This window comes from Nanorana parkeri, unplaced genomic scaffold, assembly GCF_000935625.1.
Source record: "Nanorana parkeri isolate BGI_ZX_2015 unplaced genomic scaffold, ASM93562v1 scaffold150, whole genome shotgun sequence".
Lineage (NCBI taxonomy): Eukaryota > Metazoa > Chordata > Amphibia > Anura > Dicroglossidae > Nanorana > Nanorana parkeri.
This window is the reverse complement of record NW_017306418.1, coordinates 1011399-1033879: the sequence shown is the minus strand read 5'-3', so window position 1 is coordinate 1033879 and position 22481 is coordinate 1011399. Positions and strand designations below refer to the sequence as shown.

The window sequence follows — 22481 nt, the reverse complement described above, 5'->3', positions numbered from 1 at the left end:
AGGACATTGGCGCAGAATGCTCAAATATATTAGGACTCATCCACACAATCCACATTTCCATGGATTCTGCCGCAAATTGCATTTGTAAAGGAAAATGTTATTTATTTACAGAATCCCTTACTACAATCAAGTTCTTGAGAGCAAGACTCCTGATGCTCCTGTAAGAGATATCCTCAATATAAAAGAATATAAAAAGGATAGCATAGAAGTCCCTGGTTTTTAAATTTTTCTCTGAATCTACCTCCATAATACACCCCAGCTTTGCTGCTCTTAAAGGTTACATGGCCACAGCTGCAAAGCCGCCAGGATACTGTTGTGCAGCTTTCACAGATATCTGTCAGAATATGCAACCAGCCTCTAAATTTAACTTCATTTTAAAAGTAATCCTTATATCCCAACTCGAGTCAAAACTTTTTTTTCTTCTTTTTAAGTTGGAAAGGGTTATAACCAGATATTTATTGATATAGGTATCCCTGTGTTGGAAATGTCACCTCACTTCCCATCTGGTGTCCACAAAAGGAGGAGAATACAGTAAGGGAAGACAGAGGTTATCACACTTTCCCACACAAGAACAGAGGAAAAAGTATTCGAAATGGCTGCAGAAACCGCAAATGAAAACTGAACAGATGTTCCAGCCATTGCCCACTCTAACACTAAAAACAAGTAATGCCAGACAAAACTTTCAGCTAGCTTGTAAAAAGGAGTGCTGGCAAATGTAATTTGTACTGCCTATAGGTTGATGAGCTAGTTGGTACTTCTTTCTTTGCAGTGTCCCCCTCTCCCTGCAGTGCGCTCACAAATACAGTACTGGTCTGGCAGTGAATTCCAGCATGTACAAATCTAGTTTACATATATTTAAGCATGCAAGCTCATTTACTCTGCCATCAACTGTACACAAGCTCAGTTATATGTATCTGACAATTGTTAGCATAACATGACTGAATATATGTAGGAATATCAGACTAAATATAGACAATGTGTGCTTTAAAATAACAGGAAGCTTACCACTCCACCAACAGCAGCTGTTCCAGAGCCTTTGTGGACAGCAACCGACTCCGGCTCATAATCCAGAGAGTCAACAACAAAAACTTTCTTCTTGTCTTTCAGGAGGACAATCTGTGAAGTAAATGGAAAGCAGATCTCTTAAAATTGTAATTCAAATCTTTGCTAAACTACCCATAAAATTCTGATTACAATCGTCTATACGCAGACAGAAAATGCTTCCGGATAATTCTGCTTGGCTACAAAAGGGCCTTATTTGCGACCGATTTGGCCATCCACAATGATGCCCAAATCTGACAGAGATGGGGGATTGGTTCAAGTACCAAAGGCCCACATCATGTGTAGGAACCAAGCAACACTATGTATAAAAGTGGCATATACACTACAACACAGACCTCATGACCAATTTGTCCATGATACTAGGGTGGATCTAATTTGACAACAGGCCTCATTAAAACACAGTGTAGTGTGGGGCCCTACAGATCCATGCGGCGTGCACGGCCATATCGGGCCGTTCCCGGGAAGGACAGGTGCTGCATGCGATTGCACGCAGCAGCCTGTTCTTCCCTATGGGAGGACGTGGCCATACGTAGTCATATGCTCACCCGAGCTGCGCGGGCGGGTGCCCGTGCTCAGACGCAGACAGGATCCATCTAGTCTGCGTCCGAGTTCTGACACCTGCATGGATGTGCGGCTCGGGCTAACGTACGGCCACGTCCTCCCATAAAGAAGAACAGGCTGCAGCTGATTGGTTGCAGTGCAAATTTGCTCCAGATTTTGTCTGCTCCAGTTTTGGTAAATTCCCCCCTGTGTATGTATGTGTACATTGTGGGTTATCATTGTAACAGTCCCATGAAGGTTATTTTTGATGAGACTACTTGTGATTCCATATCTGGATTATTTCATACACAGATTTGAGAATACTCCTGGTCGCCACCTATATCAGGGAATACAGTTGTCATTGCACTATTGAATATGAACAATGTAACCAGTTAGTAGCAAAATAAAAGGACTTTTTACTATATTATTGTAATTATTATTATCGGTTATTAGCAATAAAGCCAAGCCACTAAAGCCATCAGCAGCGGTAATAAGGCAGATAAAATTCAATGACACAAAGTGAGTTTTATTGATTTCTGTGCACATTTCCATAAGTAATAAGTCCATGCAAAGTAGATGTGTGACAGCCAATCTGTTTTGCTTGGACAAACTTATGTGTGGGCCCGACTCTTTCAAAGGGACACACAAAAACGGGAGCAACAAAAGACACAAGATGTCTTTTTTGCTCCCTTGTTGAGTTGGTTCAAAGTAGTGAAATGAAGACCAAGGACTTGGAGAACTATGAGGGGAGTGCTTTTCCCTCACCTCATAGTTCTAGCCGACCTGTGACAATGAGACTGTCACAGGTCGGCTCAGTAGATCGGGAGGTGAGTGAACACATACCGGCGTTAGCTCACCTCTCGATCCTGTCACGGCTCTCAGGGGAGTGGCTGGATCCCCCCTCCCCGCTCCGATCCGCCAGCGCTGACTGGCGGAACGGACGGGGGAGGCGGCGGGTACAGCTGGCTCTGCCTCTAGATAGGCAGAGCCAGCTGTCAGTCACGCAGCTGGGTGGATCCCGGCACAATTGTCGGGATCCGCTTCAGCGTCTCAGTATACCGCAAACTACAGCTCGCAGTATACTGAGCCTAGGGTGACGGGAGGACGCTAGTTTGTGTCCTCCCGTTACCCTGAGAACTATGGAACTATGGGGAAAAGACTTAACCCCACAGGACAGCTCTTCATGGGCACAAGGAAGGCCAACAGACACCACAATCTGTGCCAAGTATACCAGATGTGATGACTGGTATTACCTGAAATTCAGCCCTGCAACATCCCAAAATGTCATAACATTCTCCAATCCTACACTAAGCTGGCCATACACAGTTTGAATTTTGGCTGCGTTAGTTCGAGGTGTGTGGGGCCCGCGTCAACACGTCCCTTTGACAAAAGCAATTTTTTTCAATACAGCCGATGCAACAATTCTCGGCCAAACAGTGATTGTAGCCAGTGAGCTAGTCTGATGAGGAAAACAAACTTGCATATGGCCAGCTTTAGATCATGACATAGCTGTCCGTTTTTTCCCATCCTAATCCCTAATGAACCCCAAGATACCTTACTAGTGAAGAAACATGGCACAACACATTCACATTAGTCATTACAGTCTGTGTTAGTGGTTGTGTACCCATAAGCACCCGGGGTTATAAAAGTCCAGCATATACCCATATACAGCCATTAACCTCTATGGGAGGCTACATGTAGCACCTGTGGCTCCCTGGCAGCAGAAATACACCAGAATATTTGTTGTACATCCACAGGCAGTCATGTGCAAGTGCCCTTAGGATGTTGACTTTAGCAATATGGTTAACTATAAATCAACTGACAGAACATTGTAATCATCTTAAGCGTGAATGCAAATTAAACCAACTGTAAACCATAAACACGTGACTAAATCCTTTCAGGATCATGTCCCAGTGGTGGCACTATATGTTTGTTGGGTTTTTGTTTTTTATAAAAAGGCCCATACAAGAAAGGATTCTGCAGTCACCTGATGAAATCCAGAAATCTGGGATACTTGTCCTGTCGGTGCTAATAGAAATTCTAATGTATATCTAGAACGATTGGTTCCCCAACGAACGTGCGGTTTCCCATAACAAAACTTTTCAGCCATATCACCGTTATTTTCAAATTTGTATTGTCGAAAATGGTTGTTATAGCAAACAATTATAAAAACGTATTGAGCCTAGTGTGTAGTATTGTGTACTCTGGTAAAACCACTCTCCACTTACAGTGCATTGTTGCTCTGTGCAGTGCACAGAGCAACACACATAACTGACCACTATGTACCTGGCTACTGCTGACTAATACAGCGTATCCATTAGATCCCACCGCAACGTCCTTTGGTTGGACATCCAACTTTACGGCATCCTGAGGACTAAAAGGACAGAAAAGTTAAAACATTAGATATACAACGTACAAAATTTTGATAGATTGAGAGAAACTAGAGAAAAAAAAATATATGACTTTAGAGAAAACTGGCAGCAACCAATCTGAATTTATTTTTTTACCAAATTGGAAGGCAAAACCTTTTGTTTTCAATTCTTTCCTCCAGCATTTATGAATCAGCCCCACAGATGGGGCATGTATCGTGCACACCTCTTACCCAAAGATCATTGAATAGTCATTGGCAGATTGTTCCTTTTCTAAAACAGGTTAAGCTAATACAGTGCTAAGGATACCCTCCATTGTGATTTTACAGAGCCCATGGAGGAAGTGGCCACATCCTGTCTCATTCAATAAACAAATGCAAAGTGCTGTATCCCAAAGATGCATTATTTTAGGTAACTGGAATTTGCTCACTGAAAGATGAATTCTAAAAGCTGGCCATACAGACCCGCAGGCTGAACGAAAAAAAAAAAAAAATAGTACAGATTCTGCCATCAACACTTACAAGCGCTGATGGAAGAATCCCCCGCTGTTTCCTCTGTATTCTGACAGCAGCCGCCGTACAGTGGCTGATTGGCTGCTAAGCAGCGTTCGAGGATTTTGCGACCAGAACCTTCTATTGGTTTATTGAGGGATTATGGCCCGAAGGACACCAACAGCGGCACCCACTGTGCGAATTTCAGCCGGTTTGTGAAGAACCGACCAGAATTCACATAGTGTATGGCCAGCTAAAGTAGTTGCTACAATTCACTGCACTTTTCCTTTTGGTAAAAACAAATGATGGCACCCATTCCAAGTATTGATTGAGATCACTAGTTGAGGACCAGGCCATGTAAATTGTCATAGAAGGAGATAACGAGTGAGAAGCACTCATCGTACATAGTTTTTTTTTTTTTTTGCGTACCCCTATGCTAAAACCTACACAGTGACTTTACTTCCCAGAAAAAAGAATCACTTAAAAAGGAACCAGATAGTGGCAGCCTCCAGAAATGGATGACACTGCACTAACAGACTGCTTCATAAGATAGTTGAGTTAAGAGGCATGTGCTTATGTTGTCATAAGTGAGATGGACTTGGTTAACGCAGGTGCTAGCCCAATTGGGCTTCTGGAATTTATCTAGTAAAACACACTTACAAATAAATTTCAGAATAGGCATGCACCATATTCAAGCGGAGCAATCATCAATGCTCACCTGTAGGCCTTTTTGATGATGTCAGTGTAACGCACAGTGTCGTCCATGCTGCAAGTGACAAGTTGGTTGGAGCTGTTCACGGCCATGCTGGACACCTGGTTTGTGTGGCCCTTTCCAGAGAAGGTGTCATTCTCGCCTGACGCAGCATCGAAATAATGTGCACAAAATGATTAAGGGAAGCACAACCAAATAAAAATGAACTGGCAAGTGTGGTGGATTTTATTCTCTATAAAGTCCACTATAAATTCAACTATCATGGATAGGCAATCAAAAAGGGTGGTGGTTAGCGTTCATATGATTTCATCATTACAGAAGGCAACACTGCACCGAACTTAATTCCCGATTGCTATACTCTCAGCATTGAATGTCAATGTAAACTGAAAATCCATTCTGGATGTAATGTGGAAAACCAGTGTCAGATTCTCAGCCTGGTCGTTCATCTGAAAAGGTACCTATAGACAGCAGCACCTCTTTTTTCAGACTGCTGTAGAATGCTACAGCCATCTACTCCACGCATGAATGAGGGCTCAAGCTCGGCAGCCATCAGATCTTTTTTTAAGGGATTTAGACTAATCACACACATAGAGCCTATATATAGGTTCAGGGTAAGAGGCAAGGGCTCTTGTACTCCGGAAACCCTGACAGCTGGTAGCAGGTAAGGGTCGGTGACCGTCAGATGGCCAGAGGTGATTAAAGTCACAGTAGTTGGGCAGCAGGGATGGGGCAGCAGGGATGGATTGAGGAGTGATGTTTCATGTGACTCTTTTCAAGCAGGAGATGCTTCCTCGGTGCTGAATAGTGGAAAAGAGCACAGGATGTGTCCATGCGGCACTTCACTCAGTGAATAATGTCAGCATTGAGCCTCACAGCATTAACCCCTTCCATGTAAAAAAACAGCAGAAGCATTGGAGATGTGCAAGTACAAGCTAAACAGCACAAAGTAACAACATACACAGAAAAGGATATTGATATGTCCATCATGGCTGCCAGAATAAATTGTGGCTCGACCATCAAGGTTGTGGACAGTCATGCACTGGATAGACTTGCTGTGCCCCTGCAAAAAATAAGCATAGCCTTAACAAAAAGAAAACAAAAACCCTCAAAAACAAAATGCATAATTTGGTTATACCAACTGCACAGAATGCAAATTTTCATACAGCTTTCTGTGTTGTCAGCTCAAACAGGAAGTTAGGAGCACACTGCACTTCTGCACAGAACAATACCTGTTGATCTGCAAGTATTTTAAAAGTGAACAAAAATGGGAAAGTGTGCATGCATTGCAGAGATGCGGACATAGACTTTAATGAACGGTTAGAGAAATGTAGAGTTGATGTAATATAAATAATTATACAGTGGTACCTCGGTTCATGAACTTAATTTGTTTCACGATTCTGGTCGTTAACCGAATCAAAATTTCCCCACAAGGTTCAATGTAAATAAGTTTAGTCCATTCATACCCCTACGAACGTGGTCGCGAACAGAAGCCTATTTTCCTATATACTAGAAGTATGGGAAGGAGTGTTCATTGTATGAGTAATTTATGATCCATCTTCTACTACAGAAAATAGCAATTGTAAAAACTATTTAAGGAATATAGTAAAATAAAAAGATAATGGTTTTTGCTTTCCTGGGGGCCCAAAATGTTAGATGTTTGTGGAAGGCTGAACCTCTGTCCTTCAACTTAAAAAATAGAGGAACTCCGGCTACTAAGAAAATTAACTCTTGCAGTGGGGCTTCCCCCGCACTGCAAGAGTTAACTGCTCGTTTTTGTCTAGGGGCCGGAATACAGGAGATGGATACCCGATTCTCAGTCCTGCGGCAGTCAGCACTCACCTCTCTCCCCAACTGTTCTGGCTGTGAAATGTCCCACAGTGTCCTCCCATCTACTGCAGGTGAATAGACCTGCATTAGATGTGTTGACATCAGCGGGGCTTAGACCACCAGAGCACAGGGGAGAAGAGGCTGTGGGGACCGATCTGGCACCCAGGTGGGATTGAGGTTCAGGTAAGTATATCTTCTTTAATCCAGCTCCTAGACCAAAAGAAGCAGTCTATCCTTGCAATGCAGGGGTAGCCCAATGCAAGGGTTCATTTTTATAATTCCTGGAGTTCCTCTTTAAGTTGTCACACAATGGATTCTTCATGCACACACAACACAACAGTAAAATTGTATATTGCGTATATACGCGTGCACTGAATGCAATCTCAGAATGCATCATTCTTAATAGAAATGTTAATGTACTGTACACGCACATATGTGCGTAAAATACGCAGAAATACAGAGCCCGGACGCATCTCAGGTCCATTTTTTTGCGCATCTTTACGCAGCGCAAATATAAGGCTCCATACGCAGCTATGTGTATGGTGCCATTTGCATATGCTGCATGTAGGAAAATACGCTGCGCACATCGATACACAGCGTAAAGTACGGCAGTGTGAATGAGGCCTTAATGTCTATATTACACATTTCAAAACAAAACAAGAGAAATAAGCATAGATGCAAAAGCATTTCAATATGCAAAAATATGTAAAAAATAAAAACAATTTAAAAAAAGAAAGCTTTTTGTAGTATACCTTGACCACACGTAAAGGTCTGCTTGGATTATTTTTGTCCAGATAATTGATATAGCCAGACAAAGAAACACTCAGCAAGTAATTCCCCTGCCACAAGCATCCCAGCTGCTGATCCAGCGTATCTGTGCCGAGAGAGAATGTGGTGACTGCTGAGTTAGCCGCAACATCCCAGATTTTTGCAGTTTTGTCCCCAGACGCAGACAGAAGTTGAGTGCCGTCAGCATTCCAGCTAATCTGTGGTAGAGGAGAAAAACACCTTTGTTACAGCTCGCTGTACAGCCAGACACACAACTTGTTGAACTGAAGGAGATCAGTAAAGTAAATGTACAGGGATGTCAATGTGAAAGGAAATAAAAGCATATCTAAACCTTAAGACATTTTTTTTCAATATACTGCGTTATCCTTAGATGTGGTGGCTGCATTGGTTTTCTTTTTACCACCTTTATTTAATCTTGGCGATCAAGCCAATAACACACCTTTTGTTCCTTCGTGTCTACAGTTTTTTCCCAATGTATCTATGGAGGCACCATGGTTGTCATACAGGCTGGATTTCAAACATGTCTGCCTTTCTTCATTCCCCACTACGAATTGATGGGATTAGTCATTTACATGAGAAAAAAAATTAATGTTTGTCCTCTTTTAAGCTCACAGGAAGTGACAAGGACGGTGCATTTCTGGCAAGACCAACACGTATTTCTGTACTTGTTAAAAATGTTCTTAGACTAAAAAACAAAACATTCACCGCATCAAAAGACTTGTAGGCTGCAATGTAGTACATTTTCGGTTTTGGGTTTAAGCACGCTTAAACTTCCAAGTGAATCAGTCATTAGGAACTGTACTGCACATCGACAATCGGGGTACGAGTCAGCATTACTAAATCATATTAAGGAGTACAAAAAAAAAAACACCAAAATGCAAAAAGATGTTTTACGAGATGCAGATCTCGTCAGGTATGCTGATCGCATTCCCTGATCTACAGATAACCACCAGAGGGAGCTCTATAAATCTCCAAGACACACACACCATGAAAATAAAGTGCAACTGCGTAAAAATGTGAGACATGAGACAAAATTCAGGTAAAGGTTATGCCTCATTCTCACTTTGCGTTTTGGGATCCCTGTGGCAGGAACCTACAGATTTGAGTAGCAGAAATCCCAAATCGCCCATTTAGATGCAGACACTGTCACCCATTCAAGTTAATGACCAGGTGACAGCCGTCGCATCTGTAAGCAGCAGTACACATTTTTTTTAAATGTGTGCGATACAATTACATGCGGTTATGAATAGATCACTATCCCCGTACACACAGTAAATGCGTGTAGACTTCTGCTTACAGATGCAGCCACGATCATCCAGTCATTGAGTTGAACAGGTGACAGCGGCTGCATCTAAACTTGACATGTGGGATTCCTGCTGTAGGAATCCCAAATCGCACAATCGCGCCTAGTGTGAATGTAGCCTTACAATAAAAACCCAAATTGTGTACTCCTTTAAATACTTACCCTCAGCCTCGGGATGTCAATTTGTAACCTGCAATTTACAGGTCTATGGCAGCTGATGAAAAAAGAGCTAGTGCACATAACCTGACAAAGTTTATTGTGACCCTTCATCCAGACTGGACTTGCGATATAAACAGTTAGTGTACTCTAGGGCCACATGCACACATCTACACACGTCAATGCAAAGTTAATTTGTGTTGCAGTACTTTGCCATCCATTTCAATTGCACCCCATGAGGAGACACGGTTTTTTTTCTTTATTTTCACAGGTTTATAGTGCCAGTAACACTCTTCCTGTCCTAGGATGACAACGCTCACTCGTCACAATATATCTACGGAGGGGCAGCGTCGTAGGGACACCTCACCCTCTCCTTTATAACATAGATAGCTGGGAATAATGCTGACTAACAGTCAGGAGAGGCAGAAAGCACAGATGTCATCAGCTGAGATTTCTGGCAGGATCAATAGGTATTTTTTTACAGTTGTTGAATAAAATCTTAAACATTTTTTTTAAAAATGTAACTGTATAGTGCAACTTCAGTTTTGGATAGAGTGGAAAGGAATTAGAACCCTCATCAGGTTTGCATTATTGACTGTGTCCCACATTATGAAGATTTGCCCTATTTGTCCTGATGACTTATCACGGAAAGTAAAAGAAAAAAGTAAACATTTTGGGTTGTCATCAGAACAGGAAAAAGATGGGAAATCTTCCAATGAGGACACTTGTTCTGGTGACCCTGATGACCAGGGATTACCCTCACACGCCCCTTTGTGGATAGGAAGAAGGGAAGATATATAAACCCAAAAAGGTAATTGATGGGGTTTACATACACTTTAATGGAAACCTGTGATGAGAAATGTGTCTACCATTACTGGCTTGGGTTTCAAAATTGCAAGCTTTAGTGCGGTCTTATTTCCATTGCCTTGCAAATAAACAGGTGCTTTGGTCACTATTTGCATAGGCTTCTGTAAACCCCCATATGAAAATGGCTGCTGTTTGCATATTAGGTTTTAGGAGGGCTCCCACCTGTTCAGCAATCCATCCCCTGCCATGGTTGAAGAATTCTTCATTTCTACCATTAAAAGGTGCCCATGCATGGTACAATGTGATTGTATCTCTCTATGATCTGTCAAGTTTTGCTGAAACATAATTATGAGGCAGCACTTCTACCTTGAAGCAATGGGGTCCCTGGTTCAAATACAGGTTCAGCCAGAACACTATGCATTGAGTTTGTATGTTCTCCCTGTGCTTATGTGGGTTTCTTTAAAAATACATGCTGGTAGGGACAACTGGCTCATGTCTAAACTGGCTCTATTATGTAAATATATGAAATAGTGATCCGAGATTGTAAGCTCCTTGACAGCAGGGACTGATGTAAACTTATAGTAAGTAAAGCACTGCATCAATTGATGTGGATATAGAACAACTTGTAATAATGAAGTCATAAAGTAAATGTTGTGTATTCATACAACAAACCCAGAAACAACCTTTGAGGGAGAGAAGAAAAAGTTATGTAAAAAGAGATCAGCACTTACTGCATAAACTCCTCCATCATGGGCTTTTCCTGCTCCAAGCTGGCCCACTTTCTCACCAGTTTTGCCATCGTATAAAAAGATCTGTGAAGGAATACGTTAAATGGTTACAATTCCAGCTAAAAGATATGACATGGATTAATTCACTAAAATTGTCCACAAACATGAAAACCTGATCGTACAGCCTACTAAGTTTAAAGTGAACCTGTCCTGTGTCCCCCCTTCCTTTATAATCCCTTTCTCTTTGCTAACCGGCTACTCTATTTGGCCACTAAAGAGAAAGTGAAAAAACTATTTGGCCACTAAAGAGAAAGTGAAAAAATACAACACACACGGGCCAGAGCATGCACGACAGACACAGGAAGCTACGATGTAGAAGGTAGGATCCCATGCTCCCCGATACCTCCCAATACCGAATATTTCAAGGGATTCCAACAGGCAAGGGAGCACAGGGAAAGTAATTATATGCAGCAGAGGGGATAGTCTGTTCAATTAACCTGTACAGGTACATCAAAAGATAGTTTAACTCAGTTGGAATAAGGTAAGTCATGTGTTTCACGAACATCAGAAGCATTTTCTGGTTAATAGCAAAAACCCCATTATTACCGAAATATCAGCAGGAATAGATTATATAAGCAATCCACTGAAAAAAAATTACTGTATTTGCTGGCGTATGAGACTACTTTTTATACTTAAAAACATTCCCCGAAAATCGGGGGTTGTCTTATACGCGGGGTATATAATGTATACCTTTAGTTCATTTAGGCCAAGCTGGCCCAAAAACGAACATCCCTAATCTGTCAGCCCGCTGGATGTGCGGTAATACTGTATGTACGGTAGTTTCGGCTACATACAGTAGCTGAGCCAATCACGGCGAGCGATGTACACAACCTTTGCCAATTCAAGCAAGCTTTGTATTCCTTAATACAATGCTCGCCATGATTGGCTCAGCGCGGTATACTGTATGTAGCTGAAGCTACCGTACATACATCCATGATTTTTTTAAATGGTGTTGCCTCGGAAGTGGGGTAGTCTTATATGATGAGTATAGCCGAAAACCTATGTTTTAAGTGGAAAATTAGGGGGTCGTCTTACACACCCAGTCGCCTTATATGCCAGCAAATAAAACATTTTTTTTTTTAAAAAGACTGTGGGCAGAGTGGGCACTATGCCCTTGTGTACCAACATCTGGTTACCCGACTACAACGGGATTTAGATTTCGTTATATATGGCATGAGATTTGTTGTACAGTAAATTATATTAACTCGAGTTGATTTTGTATACACACTTCAATGGTGAACTGGCTCCTCTGCATACCCGTTGTATAGGACAGCAGCAGTCAGCAGTGTATAACGTTTGGGAATAAAGACTTGGTGTCCAACATACCTGACCATCCGCACTTGCAGTTGCAAATGTGTTCCCATTAGGTGAAAACCGCACGCAGTTTACAAAACGACTATGGTCCTGTGTTTGAAGAGAGGATAAAAGAGTCAATGCACAATGGAGCAAATTTATGAAACATTTGGTATAAGCAGAGTTGTCGCCCACAGGAACCTAAATTCTTTGCTTAATTTAAAACAGAAGCAGAATATCTGGATGACCGCGGTTGTCATCATCAACAGCTCTAACTTCTTTGCATTTTTTTACAAAAGGTTTCCCTCAAATCATTCCTTAGGGTCTTGAGGCACAGATCCTCAACAGGAACGGTCCAACAAGTCAGCTTTAAAAAAAAAACACATAACCCCTTGTGAATGGGCAATAGTGAGGAAGGGCAGGTCATGTGACTGGAGCGCTGCACTGCTTGAGTCGCATCTCTCACTTTCCTCAGTTCCTGGAAGCGTGGCATTGTGTGCAGGAGACAGCATGCTGTAAGGTAAGATTGTTATACTTTGTAGCTGCTCTCCACACAACACCCAGCTTTTTTTAATGATCATTTACACAACCAGTGTGGCATGTATTTGATCATTTTGCCTGGAGGGTGGCTTTAAGAATGGATCCTTCATTCATTTTCCCTAGATTCTTTACCATGCGGTTTCCTCAACATTCTGGGGTTGATTTACTAAAAGGTGTACAAGCTGTTCACTTAACTTGGTGAATAAGGTGAAAGTGTGCAAACGTCAAAGTCAAAACCAAGAGAAACCAAGTGGACAGAAAGTTCCATATTGTGCAGGGTTGTAGGATAACCCTTTGGAGAATGAAGCAAGCCTTTTTTCTCCCTGCTCGCAGTATGCCATCCACTACGCTTCTTTCTAGACTACAATTACACTGTACCTGTTGTCTATTCAGCAGGAAGATGTTACAGCTTCCAGTGGAAAGTTAATGATCAATTGACACAGGATACCTGCTCTACTTTTCCTGCGAGGATTAGTGGCATCACTTGTCACATTTAGGTCAGCTTACACAAGAAAGTAAATTAGACAATGTATAATGATCTCCTGATGACTCTCCTATGTCTTTCTCACTATTTCAAGTTGTACTTACATAAAATCAGATCTCCCTGCTTTGTGCAAAGTAAGGTAGGTCTAAGCCTCTCTATTGGATCTTTAAGGATTGCTGGGACCCTATATACAGGTGAAACTAGAATAATTAGAATATCGTGCAAAGTTCATTTATTTCACTAATGCAACTTAAAAAGGTGAAACTAATATATGAGATAGACTCATTACATGCAAAGCAAGATAATTCAAGCCGTGATTTGTCATAATTGTGATGATTATGGCTTACAGCTCATGAAAACCCCAAGAACCCCAAATCCACAACCTCAAAAAAGTAGATTACATGTTATCAATAAAACAAGGATTGTAAATAGAACAATATCGGACCTCTGAAAAGTACAAGCATGCATATGTACTCAGTACTTGGTTTGAGCCCCTTTTGCAGCACTTACTGCAATTACTTTTGCACGATATTCTAATTATTCGAGTTTCACCTGTACATGGGAATTCAGCTTGTACAAGAGCAGTGTGTACAGCAAGCTTTTATAAAGCCGCACGTCCGGAATAGCCACGACAGACCTATCTACGGACACAAAAAGGATGAAGGTGTTTACCTGCAAATTAAGGGGATGCAAAGGTCTCTATCTGGTGCAATCGGATGCAAAAAAGGATGATGAAGAAGCTCAACCAGCAAATCAAGGGGATCCAAAATAGGATTGGACTTACCAGTTAAATCCATTTCTTGAGTATATGACACAGGCAATTCAGGGACAAGTAATATGCAGGTATCATCAGGTGACTCAACACTGCCCGAGCTGCGAGGACCCTCCGATAACCCTCCAACTCCCAGAAATCCTCAACTTTTTGGCAAGCAATAGAAGACATTAAGGGCATGGTCCTCTGCTATACTCCAAAAAATGGCTTTTACTGGTAAGTCAAAAATCTTATTTGCTTGGCCATACAGTGCTGGACACGGGCAATTTAGAGATGACTGAGATGTCAAAAAGCATTGGGGGTGAACAACACTGCCAACAGGCCCACATAACAGGCAAGGAGAAACCCCAACTCAGATGGCAGCATGTAGAACCTTTCAGCCAAAGCCAACATCAACAGAAGCCTGAACATCCTCCTGGTAGAACTCTGAACGTATGAACAGAAGACCAGGTGGCGGCCTTACAAATAACAGATGCCTGATACTGAAAAGCCCAAGAGGCACTGACGGATCTTGTAGAGTACGCCTTTAAAAGGGGAAGACAACCCTCCCCCCACCACTTAAAAAAAAAAACAAAAAAAAAACGTATGAATGTCCTTGAGTTGGAGGGGTTATATGGTCCTCACAACTCTGGCCAGTGTGCATTCACCTGATACCTGCGCATATTACCCAGTTGTCTTTGAATTGTCAGTGTCCTGTAATGCGTGATCAAGAAAGGTCTCCATTTGGTGCGCATGCAAATAATGCAGTACACAGGTGGCTTGAATTTTGGAGGGTGTACCTCTGTTCTCAAACATTGAACAGTGGAGTGAGATATATTTTAGCACAAGTATAAAAAATATAAAAAAAGTTATAGGATGGGGAGCAGGAAAACATCCTTTTTTAGGATGTAACAAACTGAGAAACAAACATACTAGCCACTCATACAGTACGTCAATAAAAGAGGTATCATTACATAACACACAGTCTATAAAACTAGAACGTAAGAGGCAGTGAAGATCAGGAGGTGAACAGAGTTTGGGCTCAAACTGTAAAAAACATGATGAGGGACCATTCCAGCTCCTGATACACCTGCTTATTTCAGGTCTCCATATACTCATTAAAAAAAAAACAACCTCAATAGTGGTCAAATAATTAGGGAGCCACACTTTTCAGTAGACTCCAAACAGGAATTAATTAAGTGTTTAGTTCAAAATGTGCCTTTTTCTGTAGGCTGTAGCTTTAATCATCATTATTGTGCCACGTTTCTAAATTACTATTGCTATGGAATGTTCTTCATAGAAACAGCATTCCCCAAAGCTAAATTTCAACACTTAGGAAATCTTTACTGAATTATTAATACGCATTCATGGATACAGAAACTAACGTCTTCCTGAATAGCCCTCCCTAGCAGTCTACTGAAGGATGCTGCACAGAACAGAGCACACGGCTTTCCCCGTAACATGGATTCTGGAGAATAAATTATTAAGAGGGGCAGCCAGGACTGAATAGCTGGGGACACAAGCAGGACACAGAAAAGGGTAAAACAAAAAAAAAGACCTCTGTGTTGTATGTCTGCCGAGAGCTTGCCAGCTGGGAATTCTGCCGCATATAATAATTAACAATGAAAGAGTGGCACAGACCGTCTAATGAGGCCTGGCCCTGTCACTGCGATGTGTACACTGCTAAGTGACAGACTGTGTCTTGTTTTAGCAAACACCATATTAGAGATTGGGAGGGGAGCCCTTTACAAACTTTACAAAGTTGGAGACCAACATCAATCGACCCCCTGCAGCCGGCAGCTGAACAGATCAGTCATAATTAAAAAGCTAGACTTTCTGGATGTTTAGGGAGTACAGGACAGTGAGGGATATTGGTCTCCTACAAACAACTAACGTTCGAGTCTGGCATACATTCAGAATCCCACCGAGTTCTCATAGATAACTGTTACAGTGTAAAGGCAACTATGCATAATTTTTTTTTTTAGTTTGCTCATAGTTTAAACAGTTTAAAGGGTCTATTTAAAAAAAATGAATGTGCAATGAATGTGACTTTAATCATACATTCTCTGGCGGAGATTCAACCTTTGTCATTTGTCACGGACCTGGACCATTCTCCACCAGAGAATGTTTGGCCAAAGACTCATTCACCGCTTTAAAGATTAGACCCCCTAAGTGTAATGTTACATTTTAGGGTTAAAGTTTCATTTAAAAATTTGTTTAAGGTTGTGCTAGATGTGAAATTTATAGCAGCTTTATGTGCTACCAAAATTGAAAACAATTTCCTACCAGGAGCAGAGAATGACCAATAAATAGAAGAGAAATGGCTCTCTAGGGTTACCCTGTTCCACTGATGTGTGCGTTCATTGTTGCTGGTACATAACCTTTTTGTAGCAATGCCATAGCATTTGGTTTGGTCTGGGTTAGAGGTGATACTCCTGCACAAAAACGACCAGCAGTAAGTTCTCGACTTTAATAGCCTTTGTATTAGGGTCATGGTCAACATCGAGAATGAGAGGATGCAAGTGAACACAACTCCTGCTCCATCTGTCCCTAAAAAAATTTTAACATAAAAATTGCAAGGCTATAGGCCGGTCATGCTGACTGGTGACATTTTTGACTGACTGGTGAGACACCCTAAACAGTTTTCAAGCCCTGATAATGAATATTGAATAGATTCAAAATGACCAAAAAAAGAAAATGAAATTCCCCCGCCCCCGTGAATGCAAAGCGCCTGTGAAAAAAAACCTGGCTCCTAACTTTTAGCTGGCTCCTGGATTTAAAGAAAATGCGTCAAGCCCTGCAGTATATGCTAGTACCTATGTAACAAAAAGGTATTGGGGGGACGGATAATGCCTTGTTCACGGTTCTAGGTGAATCCCTTGGGTTTTGGTTGTTATGAAGTTTGTTTTTGTTTACTGCTTGCGTTTGTTATTCAAGACCTACTTTTATACACTTTTGCTCCACAGCTCCTTGCTATATTTTCTTGAGGGTATATTTATCTCTGTGTGGGAGAGAACAAACCCATCCTACACAAAATCACTTTAAAAGGTTTATGATGACATATTTTCATGTCAAAATTGTATATTGAAACGTACAGGGATTGGATACTCCCGAGAAGAGTACAGCATTCTTCTCTTCTCTCAACACCAACCTCATCTGATATGTCTACAGGAGACGCATTTTACTGCCGACAATACTGCCGCATATCTCTAGAAACCCTGGATACAATGGTGTTATCATTCCTCCCACACATCCCATTCCAGGAGCGTAGCTTTTCTAGTACACTGACAGCTACAATGGGATTGTATCCAAATTAAGATATTCCCTAGATTTAGATTTACAATTCCTTTCTGTATGTCATGATGAAATTCTACCACATTTGTACTTGTGAGAATCTAAAACCCTCCATCATGAAGGAACTCTGGAGGTCATTCAAAAAGCTATTACTCTCACCTTACAATACCCTGAACCACATGTTCTTTGTATGGGCGACTCTTTATAAAATGCCAGCAGAACCGACCATACATCCTGGGCCTTCTTCAGATTAAAGTGGCACTAAACCCAGCAGTTAAATATTACCTGCTCACTCCTGTGATGGACTACAGTTTACTAATTTGTATAGAGATTGTAGTCCATCCCAGGAGCAAGCTTGGAGCGGTGACTACTTTACAACACACCCAAGGACCATGGGGAACAAAAGTAGCCACCCTCCAGAAGGAAGGACAGTGTCAGCACCAAGTCAGAGATGATTTGAGGATCTACAGCCGAGTGATACACAAATAAGATACATTTATGTTAATAGTTAGGGTACTTGATTGCATTTTTAAGATTTAACTCGAGTTTAGGGTCACTTTAATATGGTAAATCCAACATTAAAATGGCAGCAGTAGCAACCATACATCCTGTGCCCTCTACAGACTGGTACCCCCAATCTTTAAAACCTTGTACTGTATATGAGGAGCAGGATGAAAATTTTACTCTGTACATTTTACTGGTTTACTCAGATAAATCTTTAAGACTTGTCATATTCTAAAACTTTTAGTAAAACGTGTTTTTAAAACCCCCTATGCATTATAGAAACCAGTACAAAGAAAACTGCAGCCGGTTTCATTGCTCCTCTGCAAATTAGGAAATGGGAGATTCTGACTGCCCAGCCCAAGTATTAGAACTCATAAAATAGATGTATTTTTCTCTCTAATACTACAAACTATACAGTTTATCCTAAACTAGCACCTGATAAACCACTTCATATGAAACTGATGCACGAGAAATACAAAATGCACAAAACAGAACTATAAAACGATATCTAAAAAGCAATATAGCGTCAGATTCTGGGGTGGGGGGGTGTCATTCCAGCAGAGTTACTCAAACTATGAGCATAAAGCAAACTTCCCAACTTCCTGTAATTTGCTTAACTCTCGCCTTCCACATCCCCTGCTGACTAAATATGGAAATCAAGTCATCATTTATTTAGCAATGTCTAGGTTACTTAGGCAAATATACCCAGAGGAATGCCCGAGATGAAAGCGGAAAGTAAAAATGCAATTGGGAGCTGCGTATACATGTCCTGTGGTGACAAATCCAAAAGTTCAAGCAGGCTTTGACATTTCTGTGTATTTCCAAAACTAAGCAAAAGAATGATAAGAAGGTTCATATATACATTTCTCTTACATTGATTGGAAAAAAATATAGAACAAAGTGATCCCTAGCACCTTTCTGCTTGAGCGGTCACAGAAGTGTTTTGGAATACCCTAGCCCTGAATTGACACTAGGCAGATTAAAGTGAGGAAGCCTACCCCTGTACTGCAAGGGTTCACTGCTCCTTTTTCTCTGGGGGTGAAGACGACTAAATACTCACCGGATCCTCGGTCTTGCAGCAATAACTATTCACCTTACTCGCCTTCTGCTCTGGCAAGTCCCTCGGCATCTTCACGTCTAATAGACCTGTATAGATATGATGTCACGGGTCCTTAGATGGATGGTCCAGAGCGCAGGGGAGAAGAGGGTGCAGGGACCAGTCTAGCAGCCAGACAGGACTGAGAAACAGGCAAGTATATCTTCTTTATTTTCACCCCCTAGACAAAATGAGCAGTTAACCATTGCAGTTTAGGGGTAGCCTTGGGGGCAAGTCTACTGCCACGGAACAGACACGCCAGCAATCATGAAGAAACACAACACTCATTAAAGACTTAAGTTCCACTTTTGACTTCCTCTTCTAAGATGAATGTCCTAACCCTCCTACCTGATGTGTGTGGACATTACCGGCGTGCCCTAGTACTGGGCATAAGTAACTGAGCTGCATTTAGAATAGAATAGTCTAGAATAGTTAGTAGTTTTTAAACTGGAAGCACATAGGTCAGGATTATATTCTATTGTTTTATTCCCATGACAAAATGGGGAGCTGCTGCCACTGGACTCGTTTTTGCCATTCACTGACTGGCAGGTACAGATAGACTGTACACAGCAGGTTAAAGAGACCCTGTCAACAACTTGCATGTAAAAGCACAGAAAAATCAAAAGTTTAAAATGCTGACTTGCAGAGCTTCTTTCCATAAATTATTTGTTTGTATTAAAGTGCCATTAAACTCGCTAGTAACTTTGACTATGAGAGTCAATTCCCTAGCACAGCCCCCTTATGTCCTTACACATCATAATTCTCCCTTCTTCTGACAATATCTAATTACTTTTTGCGCTGGCCCAGCTCCTCTACCTTTACATAAGGTGAAGGGGAATACTATAGCCTGTCACTTAGATGACAGCTTTGAGTCTGCTGGTGCTGCCAACATCACATCCAAGATGGTGGCAGCCAACAGAAGTCTCAGGTCTTTTAGAGGTCTACACAAGAGAGGCTTTGTTTCCAGGTAAAGAACATGACTAAAATAAATGCATATATAATCTTGCGGGAAGATTTTTTTTTTCAATAAACTGTAAATTAGAATTTGAAAGGTGGTCCCTCGAAGAAAGCGGTGCAGTTGTCGTCGCTGCCAGTCACAAGCCGATAGGGCCGGGTCTGCTTGATGTCCACAGAGTTGATCACTTTGTTGTGTCCTGTAATTTCTCCAACAGAGGAGCCAGTATCCCAAAGAAACACTGCACCAAACCTGAGTGGAAGAGCAACGAAAACGTTAGTTCGGGATTCTCGGCATAGTTCCTCCCCTCTAATTACCTAAATGAAATTTTTTTTTTTGTTTAAGATTAACATTGTCTAAGAGTAAAAAAAGGGATTCCCCTGTTAACTAAAATAAAAATAATTCTCCAATGTGTCTAATAGCACCATGTAATCCCCAACAGCCTTGGAGTGGAAAGAGCAACAATGCAAGTCAATCCGGCTTTACTGCACTGCAAAGTTCACTTGATATAACAAATGGAGCTTGCTGATTGGAGGAAACAGTACAGAGATAACCTCTGCAGTCTGCTGTTCCTTCACCACCCAATCACTGCCTTTATGAGCTGTACTACTAGACCTCGGAGGAAGAAATTTAAGTCACCACTTGGGGTTTAGTGTCTGGCAAAGCTGTTTGGAATCGAAAACTGGCTGAACAGAATTTAAGATTTTTTTTGGTAAACGAGAACCATGGGGTAACCTTTTTATCCCATAGTTCTTTAGTGTCACGGGAGGACATATTCTAACCCCCCTGTGACCCAATGCTCAGTATATAGTGAGCTATTGCCTGCGATATAATGAGAGCACCGCAGCTGGGACGGATCCCTACAATACTGTCGAGAGCCAGCCAGCTGGCTGATTAGATAGGCAGAGCCCGCTATCAGAGGCACAGCCAGCTGTGCCCGCCCCCTCCTCAACCGTTTCTCCAGTCAACATTGGTGGATTCGAGATGGGAAGGAATCCCTGAGGGGAGCGGTGACGACAGTCACCATTCTCTGCAAGGAGATGATCGAGAAGTGAGCGAGCAATAGTATGTGTTCACTCACTTCCCGATCTATTGAGCCGACCTGTGACAGCTTCATTGTCACACGTCGGCTCTAACTATGAGGTTGAGTGAAAACCACTCGCCCCATAGTTCTCCTTTAAAGCTAGACTCAACACAAAGATGAAACACATACATGAGAGCCGTTTTACCTTTGTATTTATGTCCATGCAGTCCTTTAACTTACACAGCTCTTCCACACAGCACAACCCTGTCTGGCAGGACAGGAGACCTGACCCTTCTCCGTTGCAGTTTAACTTCCAATCGCAGGTCCCCTCCCCACACTGAAACTGATAAGCCCATCTTTCTGTCACTCTGCACTCTCCTCCAGTAAACATTCTCCATGCCTTGCAATCAACACTTGATTGTCTCCTTGTGCCACTTCTTCCTCCCCCTCCAAATTCTCATGTACCTTATACTACCAGAGGCCAAAACCTGAGACTTACAATTCTTGCATTAATAAATACAGAGCTGCATTAATTTGCGTCTTTTTAGATCTGCCTGGAGTTCACCTTTAACAAGTATGCATTTCAACTTAGCTTTTTGCCTTCCCTTTAAAACTATGCAAGACCTATATAGAAATAGATTACATCACAAGTGACAGCCTATTTTGTTTCCTGGCAACAATGAAGCAAATACCTTTTTCAGAGCTAAAGCAGAGATGACAAAATGGAGAATAGGACTAGATACAGAAACACATTCCATGCAGAGAGATCTTTTCACTGTCACACTGGGTGCAACGGACTCCTGGTCATTTTTTTTAATTCACAGACTTCCAATGATAACACAATCTTAAGTCTCATACGCTCACTTGTTACAGACAAAAAGCGTTGCCCTGTGATTTGTCTATTCCGCCCGCGCTTCCGAATACGATTGCAGCTAAAAACAGCTGCGCGCTGTATATTTGTATATCGCAAATAGAAGGTACTTATACCTTTTTTCTACGAATGCCCCCCCATTGAAATCAATGGGGCCGCAAGGCAATTGCTGCCTGCATTGTACAGGACCACACAATCCCGGGACACGTGTGCCATGTAGTGCAGGTGTGAACCTAGCCTGAATGCCAAATCTATATCTTAGAGATAACCCAATAGAAGGAGCAGGGCAGAAAAGTGTTCCATCATGCACCACCATAGGGCTTTTTAAACAGTAGTCTAGCAAAAATATGCCCATGCATGTGTGAGAGTTACAGGTGAAACTCGAATAATTAGAATATCGTGCAAAAGTAATTGCAGTAGGTTCTGCAAAAGGGGCCCAAACATGGTACTGAGTACATATGCATGCTTGTACTTTTCAGAGGTCCGATATTGTTCTATGTACAATCCTTGTTTTATTGATTGCATGTAATAATCTAATTTTCTGAGTTTGTGGATTTGGGGTTCTTGGGGTTTTCATGAGCTGTAAGCCATAATCATCACAATTATTACAAATCACGGCTTGAATTATCTCACTTTGCATGTAATGAGTCTATCTCATATATTAGTTTCACCGCATAAGTTGCATTAGTGAAATAAATGAACTTTGCACGATATTCTAATTATTCGAGTTTCACCTGTATATTGCACCACATTGCTTGTTAACCCATTACCATATGATGTGGGGCAATGCAATAAAAAAACAAATATATATATATATATATTTTT

At 41.6% G+C, this 22481-nt stretch overlaps 1 protein-coding gene across 1 annotated transcript in view; it reads right to left on the bottom strand.

The window, feature by feature from the left end:
- The window catches only part of WDR1 (WD repeat domain 1), a 56902-nt gene that overhangs the window by 10873 nt on the left and 23548 nt on the right, over positions 1-22481 (bottom strand). The window contains 9 exon segments of the mRNA XM_018554258.1: positions 1006-1116; positions 3889-3976; positions 5181-5337; positions 6147-6234; positions 7754-7987; positions 10788-10868; positions 12171-12248; positions 17058-17063; positions 19839-20013. Coding sequence (XP_018409760.1) covers positions 1006-1116; positions 3889-3976; positions 5181-5337; positions 6147-6234; positions 7754-7987; positions 10788-10868; positions 12171-12248; positions 17058-17063; positions 19839-20013 — 1018 coding nt within the window.